Source organism: Nelumbo nucifera, chromosome 3 (genome assembly GCF_055504915.1).
Source record: "Nelumbo nucifera cultivar China Antique chromosome 3, China Antique-T2T, whole genome shotgun sequence".
Lineage (NCBI taxonomy): Eukaryota > Viridiplantae > Streptophyta > Magnoliopsida > Proteales > Nelumbonaceae > Nelumbo > Nelumbo nucifera.
This window is the reverse complement of record NC_142651.1, coordinates 78,722,995-78,735,306: the sequence shown is the minus strand read 5'-3', so window position 1 is coordinate 78,735,306 and position 12,312 is coordinate 78,722,995. Positions and strand designations below refer to the sequence as shown.

At 34.3% G+C, this 12,312-nt stretch overlaps 1 protein-coding gene across 1 annotated transcript; it reads left to right on the top strand.

The window, feature by feature from the left end:
* Window positions 1-1,301: 1,301 nt before the first annotated feature.
* On the top strand, window positions 1,302-9,129 carry LOC148801389 (eukaryotic translation initiation factor 6-2-like). The gene is made up of 8 exons (XM_088901970.1): window positions 1,302-1,545; window positions 2,028-2,083; window positions 3,917-4,013; window positions 4,109-4,194; window positions 4,287-4,331; window positions 7,918-8,048; window positions 8,601-8,711; window positions 8,795-9,129. The coding sequence occupies exons 2-8, from the start codon at window positions 2,074-2,076 to the stop codon at window positions 9,050-9,052; spliced, it is 738 nt and encodes a 245-aa protein (XP_088758096.1). The 5' UTR covers window positions 1,302-1,545; window positions 2,028-2,073; the 3' UTR covers window positions 9,053-9,129.
* Window positions 9,130-12,312: the final 3,183 nt, after the last annotated feature.

The following is a 12,312-nucleotide window of genomic DNA, read 5'->3' as shown; positions in this document are numbered from 1 at the left end:
AAACTAGAGAAGAACAATTTGAAGAGATAATAGCCTCTCTTGAGTATACAAAAACAATCATTAAACAAGATATATTTTAACCAACAAAACATGAGAAAAGCCTCACCAAAAAAAACTACCAAAATCCTCTGTAACATTGCTATTAAAGAGCCAAGAAAACCCACCAAAAGGCTTGATTGAATAAATATGAAACAACAACCAAAACAATTGATTAAAGTGCTTGTGTTCACTTAGCAATAAGCTTGAATATCTTCTTCTTCTCTTGTAAAAGAGGAATTACCTCTCCAACATTATTATTAAAGAACCAAGAAAGCCCACCAAAAGGTTTGATTGAATAAATGTGGAATAACAGCCAAAGCAATTGATTAAAGTGTTATTGTTCACTTAGCAGTAAGCTTGAATATCCTCTTATTCTCTTGTAAAAGAGGAATTACCTTTTCCCACTATCTTCTCTTTTCTTAAAAGAGGATATTCAACAATTCAATAGACTCTCTACTACAAGAAAAAATGAAACTTGTAGAAAAAGATGAAGGATATTGAAAAATGAGTCCCACCATCCACTAACATAAACCAAGACAAGATAATTTCTCTTTCCCACTAATGAGAAAATACCTAGAATTTTACAACTATTGGCTAATAGGGCCCATGTGATCCACAGGGGAAGGCCACCATCCAATAAGATGATAGAGGGGATTAAAATTGAAGTAGAAGAGCAATCTAAGTATTGTTTTACTTAGGAGAAATTGAAGCGAAAGGAGCCTTATTACATTTCTAATTGGGTTATTTTGGTTCAAGTACAATTCAATTATTATTTTTTGTGGATAGATGAGCCTTGTTAATTGTTATTAATTATTAATAAAGTTAAAATTTTGTTAATACTTTAAAGCTTATTAAATTATATGATTTGAATTTATATTTATTTATTAATTAAATTTTTATTTTATTAATGTAGTTTTTTTAATCAAATTTATTTGAAATAATTAAAAGTAATTTAATTTTAACTAAATTGTAATTATTTAGAATTTAATAATATCATTAAGTGAATTTTGTTAATGTAATATGTGGTAAAGTTTTGTTACTTAATTTTGAATTTTATTAATGAATTTATAAATTATTAATTATAATAAAATTATTTGGCACTTACAAAGGATATGGTTCAACTCACACCCCATTGTGTAGTGAAGGAAAAAAAAAGGAAAAAGAAAATAAGAAACTCACACCCATATACCAAAATAAAGAATCCGATATCGGGTATGGGTAAATCCACATTCGATATAATTAAATAGAACGAATTCAAATTTGAATTCGACTTAAACCGATTTGAAGCCCTTTTTTTCTGAGGCCATTTGAAGCCCTTTTTGCTATTCTCAAAGTGAGTTAGGGTTTCTTGCGATTTACCACCGATTTTGTTCTCTTTCTTGCGAGTTAGGGTTTTAAAAGTTGAAGACGGAGTAAGTGAGGTAGAAGAATCTGTTTTTGAAGGTTGAACAGACAACAGGATTTTAGAATCTGTTTTTGAAGGTTGAACAGATAACAGGATTTTAGGTAGGTTTCTTCTTCTTCTTCTTCTTCTATATGTGCTATGCTGTAAGAACGGAAACAGGGGCTTTCTCTCTATTTTCGGATAGAAATAAGGGGTTATCCTTCTCTCCCTGAATAGAAATAAGGTCTCTGCACTCCCTCTCTCTGAACTGAAATAGAAGCCGGAGACTTCCCTTCGCTTCTCCCTCCGACTCTCTCTTTCCCCTCCCCATTAATCATGCAAGTATTTTTTTCTCCATTTAGACCGAAATTCTGTATTGTCTTCTCTATGAAACATAACGAGCTTTTTGGTTTGTTCTTGGTTAGTAGTAGGGTTGAAGTTCTGAAATTCATTCTGTAGTTACACTGGAAGATTTTTTAAGAAACTTGTCCAAATATCAAATGAATTTTTTTGTAATCAAATACATGGACTGGTGTTATATTTCTGTATTTGTTTCAGTACCATCTTATGTTTTGTTAGTTATGTTTAAATATTGTCTCTGCAGGTTTTGTACCTTGCAACTGTATTGATTTGTGTTATTCATCTATCGCATGGCAACCAGTAAGTCTCTGAGCAATCGCTTGTTCATTTAGATTCTCACATTTTAGTTTTGTAGGTGCTCCTAGGACTGGGAAGTTCATGCTACTCCCAGGACTTATTGGTCAATCTTTTCTCTTAGTCTCTTTACTATATAAAATTACATGAAAGCATAATAGAGTGCATTGGGAATTTCCTTGATATTTATTCTTATCTAATGACTTTCTATTTGGAATTTTGGATCAAACTATTATTAACAAATTGGAGAAAGGTGTATAAGCATTCAAGCTGACCACTTTGAAATCTCCAATGTTGTGAAACAATTGGATGGGGCAGGGTTATTTGCTTATGAGGAAAATAAATTTGATACTTGATAGCAAAGAATAATTGCTATTAATTCAACTTTTATCCATTGTTGCCTAGAATCACCTATATGCCTTGACGACTATGTACTTGACAAGGAGAACCTGGGAGTAAACAAGCCTAGGGGACGCCTTGGGATTTCAAATGTGTAATATGGAAAGTTTATATTGATTCTGGAGCTTGTTTTATTTGTTGTAAGTGGGTGATGTCTTGTCACCATCAGCTTGTATTCCTTTTTGTTTTTATTTTAATGAACTCTTATTTTTACCTATAAAAACAAGTGAATTTTATCAAAAAAAAATTAAGTGAATTTAAGAAGATTGACTTAGTTGTGCTTCCAAAGGCATGACAGAGCAAGCACCAGAACCATTGTTATAAAGGCTGTATTCATTGCACATGAAAGAATACCATAGGCTGTTATGTTACCCAGGGAATCTTCAAAACTGTTTTCCTTAGATTGGAAATCATCCTTGCTTTCATCCTCACTGTTCCTAAAGACTGTACTTTATTTCTTTTACAAATAATTTCAACTTATAAGTTGATCATTTTGGTGCCTTCAAAATGCTGATTATTTTCTAATATCTTAATCACATGGTATTTAGCCTTCAACATAAAGCTATGGCATGAAAACATCTTGCCTTCTCTCCTTATCAAAAAAAAAAAGGAAAAAGAAAATAGGGTATGAAATTCTTCTAAAACTTCTATAAGATTTCCTGCTTAGAAACCATATCGCCTTGGGTTTTATCTTTGTCCATTAGAAAAGTTGCATTTTTGAACTTGAAAAGGTCTCTCAGTCCAGGTTGTGTTCTCTTTAGGGTGACTCTATCTCAGTTTTTTTGGAATTACAGCGACTGATTTCACAAATGATTGGAGATCAATTATTTTGAGTTATCTTTGTATATCATTGTAAGTCATAATGATTCTATTTGAGTAGTTCTTATTTTCAGTTGTGTATGGAGGGTGACTCTCTCCCTCCCCTTGCATATTCATATTACCATATTACTTTTTGCCAGCTTATCAAAAAAAAAAAAAAAAAACCAAAGAACTCTCATCAGGGATAGGGAGGTAGTGAATACTTCAAAGTGGAAAGGATTGCCTGATTTTTCTCATTCAGCCCCAGTTGTCACCTCCCCATTAACTGTGATTCTTGTAATCAGGTTTTTACTCTCAACTCCTATTTGGATGACTAAGAAAGAAAAGAAGAGTCAGGAAATTCATAGGTCCTTAGTGCATCATTGCCCTATATTTGTCATCATCTGATGGACTGGACCCTTATTCTTAGTGAGTTCAAGGGTCTAAATTGCAGAATTTTTGTTTATATCTGGTCTCACATTTTGGGTGTATCGGGTGGTAACTTATGAAGCTTTCCGCTGTGGTCTTTCTGTATGTCTCTGTTTACACTCTTATTTATTAATAGTTTTTGATTACCCTTCCAAAAATAGAATCTGGTACACCTTCAAGAATTGGTCTTAACAACCAATCAAATCTGTTCAGGGCTTCAGTTTGAAAACAACTGTGAAGTTGGGGTTTTCTCCAAGTTGACCAATGCATACTGTTTGGTTGCAATTGGAGGATCAGAAAATTTTTACAGGTCAATACATCTGTGCTGTATGAACCCTGATTCATTTGCAGTATTTTTCTCCTTAGTTTTAAGACAATGCTAACGGCTTTTTGAATCTCCCACAGCACTTTTGAATCTGAACTAGCTGGTGTTATTCCTGTGGTTAAAACATCCATAGCAGGCACTAGAATTATTGGGCGGCTATGTGCTGGTAGGAAACTGAAGCTATTTAGGTTAGAAGCTCATATATTATATATTCTATCAATTTTCATAATTCATCTTATACCTTACCTCTGTTGGCAGGAAACAAGAATGGGCTCCTCTTGCCACATACTACCACTGATCAAGGTAACTTCAAAACTGGAAAAAGGTTATTCTTGAGGATATTGCTGTATTTGTCTTCTCCATAGTTAACTGTTGATCAACACTGTTGGGGAGTTGGGCATCATGTGTGAGGAATGAGAATTGAGATATTTTATCTGGTGTGCATCTGCTACTATGTTGTGGTATCTTCATTAATTTTTTTTTTAATGAGGCAATAGTGCCATTAGTAAGAAGTGCTGGTAGAGGTGATTGTAACTACCGGATGTCAGTATCTTTATCCGTTGATGGTGAATAATTAGCGAAATTGCAGTGATTCAATTCAACTGCAGGAGCATCTGAACCCTAATGGCACACTAGGAGAGGATTGATTTGTTCCTTAGGCTTAGTTTGGGAAGAGGGCAAATACAAATATGTGCAGTGCAAATAACTTGTCGATAAAATATGTACAGTGCAAATACAAGGTTTAGAAATAACTTACCAAAATAATAAATACAAGGTTTAGAAATATGGTATAAAAGGTTTTGTACTGAACATGTTTGCATTTGAACTCCTCCCATACTGTGTGGTAATTCCTTGGATGACTACCTGCAATGTAAGCCCATTAACATTTGTTTATTAAGTATAGTTGTCAAAGGCAACATCTAGGTGACAAGGCACTCTTGGAGGGTCATCACACTTAATCTCCTACTACTTTTGTAGTTTATATATGGCACCATGAAATGCTTTTATATTCTTTATTTTTTTTTAGATTATAATAATAAAATTATGCATCATTTAACTAAAATGTTCATTTTGTGGGCTTATATACTAGTTTCCTTTTATTATTTTCTTATTTGTTAGTGATTAATCAACACATCTATTGGTGTATGCTGTCTTGAACCCTCAAGGACTTCAAAACCTGAACCAATAAGGAAGAACTTTCTTTTCTTCTTTTCCTAGGACAAAAACAGGGGGTCAACCCCGACATTTTCTGAATTTTCTTTTTTTTTTCCCTTCTTTTTCTTCTCATGAATATGTTGATTTTCATATGTTTTAATATGAAGCTTATGTTTTTTTTATGAAATTTATAGATTATTGTTAATGAAAGATGGTTGTTTCTTGTTGGTTGTTATGGAACCCAGCGAATTACTGTATGGTTCATGTTTTTTATTTCAAAGATTCCATTTCCTAGCCTTGGTTTATAAGGGAAGAATTTGGAAATATTTTAGCCATGTATTCAGGCTGCTGTTATTTGGATTGTTTGGGAAGAAAGGAATTCCAGATTATTTTCAAGGAAGGAGAGGAACAATGAAATTATTCAAGAGGTGATTTGCTTCAGGGTATTCCATTGGCTTAAATCTATGGGTCTCTTCAACAATGTTTCATTAGACGATTTATCAAGAAAGTGGAAAGAAATTGCTTTTTCAGCCCCGGTTCAGGAGGTACCAGTTCCAGTCCCCCCCTCCTGCATGTGGATTTTACCAAATGGGATGAGAAAGGGAAAATAATTTCCTTGTTCTCAGGCCCAGTAGAAGAGGGTGACTCTTTTTAGAGCTGAGATTTCGGTGGGCTTTGAAGGTGTTCAGAGAGCCAAGTACTTAAATTTGAGGAAGTTGATTTTGAAGGAGACTCCAAGCTGGTGGTAGGATGGCTAAAGGGAGACAAAATTTTTTTGTGGTTGTACAACAATGAGAAGAAAATATTCAAGTGGCTGTCAAAAGACATGGAAGTTAAAGTGGTTTGGGTTAAGAGATGTGCAAACTCTGTGTGTTAGCAAAGCAAGGGGTGAATAAGGAGAACTTGTTTTGGGCTCAACTGTAATCTTTTCTGCTCTGGTTTTCTTGCTTGGGGGAGATAAGAGAGGTTATTTCTTCCCTTTGTATTCTTTTTTCTAATTAATGAAATCCTTTGTTATTGATAAAAAAAACCACATTAAAGTTCCGACCTCTAGGCAAATCATTCATCTTTATCCCATTGAAATCTTTATTGATCTGAGCCCAGTGAGCAGCCCTTACGGCTGTAAATTCAATGATTTCCTCCACTTGCTTGTATTTTTCAAAGATTCTTCCATTCTGTTCAGACCACAAACCCTATCGCCTTGCCCTTTACTCACTGCCACTATTATTTCTATTCTTTTTTCAATTAATATGCATGCTGAATGGTATATAAAATTAATGAACTAGCCAAAAGTCGGTTCTTTATATTATAAAATCCTTATCGCCTAGGTGTTGCTTAGGTGCCTGCTTAAGCGACTAGGCAACTAGGTGGTCTAGTGTCGCCCAGAATTGCTTAGATGTCTTGACAACTATTGAATCGAGTTGAATTTTAATAGCAGTTCCTTTGAAAACTGAGTTGCTTTCAGGATAGGAGTCTTTAGAAATGGTAGGGCCTAGGGGTGTTGTAGTGGCTTTATTCTCTGGACCAATCGGGGTTGCAAATTCTTCATCAGTTGAATTCTCTGATCTTCTGCAAGGCTTAAAGTTGGCAAGGCTTCTAAGTTTGAGACACTTAGAGGTGGAAGGTGATTCCCTATTGGTAATAGGGTGGTTGATCAACAATAGTGTTAGGCCATGGACCCATAAACAAGTAATGAGGAAAATAAGGAGGCTAGTGGGTGAGGTTGAGGGTACTTTTGGAATGGATCAATGGATTAGTAAATGCAATGGTAGATTCACTTGGCATAGCAAGGTGTACAAAGTGATCAGTTTTGTTGGGCTAATCTTTTCTCTTAGTGTGTGTGTGTGTCCCCCCCCTCTAGCCGTGCTTTCTTTATATTGAACACATTTGTAAAGCTCTTTTTTGGTAATAAAATAAAATTTATTGAAATAAAAATTAATTTACAGAGGAGAGTGACCAGAAATCACTTGAAAGAAGAAAGGAAAAACAAGAACTTCTACTCCCACCTGACCAACCAGACCTTTGTTTTGTTTTTTCTACTCGCTAAAACATTCTTCCTAAGCTCCATTGAACAAGAATGGTTCTTAGTAGTCCTTTCCAGTTCCAGCACTGTGTTCTTCTCAAAGAGTTGGACATCAACCATTGCAGTATCTCTTTCACTCTCAGCTTCTTTCTGTGTGGTTGCACTCTAGTCATTGTGGTCTTTCTGAAGCAACTGTTTAGTTGCGCTTAAGTCATTGTAGTCTTTCTCAAGCTCTTCACTGTGTTATTGATATAAAAAATGTTAAAAACTTTGAGCCTCCATGTGGTTGTGGTTTTTTGGATGTTTCTCTACACAAGCTCATTCATGTGAATGAGTGCTTTGTAGGAAGTTTTAATTTTTTAGCATCAATTAGATTTTTCAATTCTTTCTTATTTTGGCTTATCTAACCACATATAATGTTTCTTGAGCCTTTAAGATGACAATATTTTGAATCTTTTTTGATTATCCATGCAAGTCCAGTTCTGAATTTAATTGTTACTCAGACCTGAAATCTTCCATGTCAACAACGTTTCTAGTTCTTTAATGTGATGATGGACCTACTTGCATGGAGAATTCAAGATATTATCATCTTAAATTTACAAAAACATAAAATGCTATTTACAGAATTTGTCTCTATGGATATGATCTATTTCATATCTACAACTTGTTTGAAAATAAAACACGATTTTTTTTGTTTACCTTTTATTGCAGAACTTCAGCATTTGAGGAATAGTTTACCTGATCATGTTGTTGTACAGCGCATTGAAGAGAGATTGTCAGCGCTTGGGAACTGCATAGCTTGTAATGATCATGTTGCTCTTGCACATACTGACCTTGACAGGGTAAAGTTATCTCCATTTTTTATAGGTTTTGCATTTTCCATTTACTATTTGTTCTGCCAATTTATGTGATTTATAAGGTTGAATCAATTTGAGGCTAGGTTTATTGTAAAAATTCCACTTTATGTTTTATGCTTGTTCGTGAAGAATCATCCCTTCTAAGGGCTAAGGATGTCATTAGGAATAACATTATGTGTCTGAGGACGTAAGGAAAAATATTGTGAATGATTTGAAATTAGGTTTTCTCCATATTTGTGGAAGATACCCTTTCTCAAGGGCTAAATAGATCCATCAGAAGGAAAAATGCTATGCCATTTGAGGTCTTAGGAAAACACCTATTAGAATTTAGATGGATCGGGGTGTAGGAGGTGTGCAGCAGTGGTTTTTTGTTAGCTTGAGATTCATTTTGATTCAATGGGATTACAATCTTGTAATAGTTAAGACTGAATTATTTGGCATGGAGGCATACTATCATTTTCTAAATTTGTGTTATATCATATTAATTTGCTAGAACACTTATCCACCGTGCTCTTTCTGGTTTAAAAAATTTGCCAGGAAACTGAGGAAATGATTGCAGATGTTCTTGGAGTAGAAGTGTTTAGGCAGACAATTGCAGGAAACATTCTTGTTGGTAGTTATTGTGCCTTCTCCAACAGAGGTGGATTGGTATGTTACGTAACAATTCTTTATAGTTTATGACTAAAAGGCATCATGAATTTCAGCAGTTCTTCTGAAAAATGTTAAAACAGGTCCATCCCCATACATCGATTGAAGACTTGGATGAGCTTTCCACACTCCTTCAAGTACCTCTGGTGGCTGGGACTGTAAATCGAGGAAGTGAAGTCATTGCTTCTGGCATCACAGTGAATGACTGGACAGCATTCTGTGGGTCAGACACCACAGCAACAGAACTCTCTGTAATCGAGAGTGTCTTCAAGTTGAGAGAAGCCCAACCAATTGCAATTGTCGATGAGATGAGGAAATCATTAATTGACACCTATGTCTAGTTTCTCATCTGCTTTTTCGAACCAATTGTACCAGAGCTTGTCTTTTTAATATTACAATTCTATTGTGTTTGAATCAATTCAAATTTTGCTACTTTTAATATGGATAAGCGATCATATTCCTGCTAAAGAATGAAATTAACATGTTGAGTTGCTGATGCAACAAACAAGGTTCAAAGTATCGTTACGTATCGGCCCATATTGGGTGTATCGGGGGTCTGACCGGTTCACGGGATGGAGTGGTCCTAAACCGTCTCCCCCGAGCTAATTTTGAAAAAAATAAAATAAAAAAGGAGTAAAAAAGTAAGTATCAACGCGTATCGGTCGTATTGATGTTTTGAACCTTGGCAACAAACAGGATGCCTAACATGCAAATGCACAAAAAATATGAAATATCATCATCATAATCATCATCATCATATGTATGCTTATTTGTTTATGCTCCATGTCAATATTACCTTTGTTTCTTGTATAGTGTGGATGCCGATACGTAGTTCTGGATTTGTGCACATTACGCAAAAGGGGGCTTACCCTTTGATGGATCCACCTAGGAAACATCGGTAAGGGGCCAACTAGACCTGCAATTGGGTTCAAGTCAGTTTTCGGGTCACTTCAAGTTGAGTCAGATTTCGGGTTAGGGTTGACCCATGGGTCAGATGGATCAATAGTTCAACTATCTTAATCAACTGGTTTTCGACCAAATCAATGGTTACCAAAAATACAGATTCAATTGTTTGGTTCAAATGGTTTGAATAGTTCAACTGTGTGGATCAACATTGGTTTGAAAATAGGAGAACGAGCAGCAACCTGTCTCCCAACTTGACCCGGATACTTTTCAGGTTGGGCCGCCTTTGAGTTAGGATCACTGGACCCTAACCTGCTTTTTTCAGATTGGGTCAGGTCAGGTTCTTGGGTTCGGTCGACCATCATGATCCAACGTGTATTTTCATGATGCATCTGGTACCATTTCATCACACCTACATCTTGTTTTTCCTTATCTGTTGGTTTATTTGACAACCATTAACCTTGTAGCCTCATTAATAGTCCATTCAAACCACCTTTGATCCGAAAATTGAGGCGTAGGTGAAGATTGAAATCACCAAATCCATGTTTTAAAAACTAACCCAAAGGGGTAGGGGTGAGCAAACGGTCTATTAACTTAAAAATCAAACTGAATAAATCAAGATTTTTTGTTCTGTATTTGGTTATTTTGGTTAAAATCGAATTTCAATACTATATATTTTAATATATAATGTAATACAATATATTATATTTTATACATATTATATATGTAATATATGTTAATATAAATTATAGGTAATAAAGTTTGGTTAATTTGATTTTTTCGGTTAACCAAATTTCTAAACCGAAATAACCAAAAACCAAAAAAACTGAAATCTTGATTTTTTGATTCAGTTTTTTGGTTTTAACCAAATAATGCTCACCCCTAGAAAGGGATGGACCAATGACTATCACAGTGTAAAAGTTGAATAGTATATATAAAATAATATAGCAACCAAACTAGTTGAATAGTATATATAAAATAAATATAGCAACCAAACTTGCTAAACAAATTAATGTTTCAACCATTGGGTTTACAAGTCATTGGCCCTATTAGTTTTTGAACCACTCTTGACTGATACAATACAACTGGTCAGCTGAACACAATGTTTTTGAACCGTTGTTGACCCGAATGGTCAAACTGTTTTGCCTGGGAATTGTTTAGGCAACTTGTTCTGTTTTACCTCAAATTCGGTCCTAGCTAAAAAATTGTTGAATTGGTCAATAACCCATTCAATGTTTTTTGACCATTATTTTATCTTAATTATTATTATTATTTTTTAATTTTGTAGAACATGCCATTCATTTGAATTAGGTTGTTGAACCATCGATCTGTGGCCAGGTTTCAATTCTAGGTCGTTTTTTAAAACATTGGCTAAACAAGTTAAAAAAACATTGCTTCTATTGGTTTTCCCTTTTAAAATTAGTGAGTCTAAACATTGCTTCAAAGTATCAATATCCTAAAAGAGAAATGGTAGGATGTAGTGGAATTATTTAGATATGCATGGATAGGATAGGGACCTAAGCTAAAATTTTAACATGAACCTACCATTTTAACCCAAAACCAAATAATTAATCCATGAATGGTAAATTTGTTGCAAATTAATATGTATAAATCTTAAATGATACATAGTAAGTTTATACATATCGGAGATACAAACACATATCAGGTAAGCTTAATATTCAAGATATTTAATTCTTACACATTTTTACAAGTATTTATACATAATTTGTATATCTTAATTAAAGTAAATTGCAGATAGGTACTCTGTACTTGAGGGTAGTGTCACTTTGGGGCCTAAGCTTTTAAAGATACCGCTTTAATATTTGAACTTTTAGAAATATACATTGAAGTCTAACTCTATTTTTGCGAATGTAAGGATTCTCATTCTTAACGTAGGGCCCATCAGGAATGGGAAAGGGATTCCAAATCCACCCAACTAAACGGTCGGTTCTGATTTTGATTCCAGACCACTATTTTTGCGAATCAAGTGGACCTTAAAATATATGTTTCTGGAAGCTCAAATACTAAAGTGCTATATTTAAAAGTTTAAGCACTAACCTAAGGCCCCTATTTAAAAGTATCTAAATAGGTATTATTCGACACAATTTGATATCTATTAGTTTTGGAGTTTACCAACATGTGGCTAGGTGGATGGCCCCATTTGGTGTCATTTCATGATTGAGATTGACTGTATATCCATCCACATTAATCCATACTCAAACTTTCATGGCTGTTATAAACCATTACAATGCATGATTGAGATTGACCATTAAAAACTAGGGTACCTCTGAAATTTTTGGCTGTTGTTGAAACCTTCTCTAAAGTTTAACAATTGCAGTCATTTCCTTTGATTTTTTTTTTTTTTTTTAACATAGTTGCAAGTTGATATCTTCTGTAAGAATTCTTTAAAAGAAGGCATGAAAATGTTTAAAATACCCATACGCTTACCTTGACCGAAATGTTTATTTTCCAAATTTTCTCTATATATGAATTGTTACTCCAAACCCTTGCAATCTCTGTTCTGAAATTGATTTGGTTTTTAAATTTGGCCTTAGTGGAACCAGCCTTGGAACTGAACTTAACTTGAAATAAATCCCAAAGTACTTTAAAGATGTGAATATTTGAATCCAAATACTCTTGGTTACAAAGACCATGGTTTCACTTGACTATTTAGCCACTTGAGTGATTTTATCATTTT

What these genes read in the sequence shown, in the direction of transcription:
- LOC148801389 (XM_088901970.1), top strand. An exon ending in ACATACTACCACTGATCAAG is followed by an intron (nt 4,332 to 7,917) that starts GTAACTTCAAAA and finishes CTTTTATTGCAG; the next exon opens with AACTTCAGCATTTGAGGAAT. An exon ending in TCTCCAACAGAGGTGGATTG is followed by an intron (nt 8,712 to 8,794) that starts GTATGTTACGTA and finishes ATGTTAAAACAG; the next exon opens with GTCCATCCCCATACATCGAT.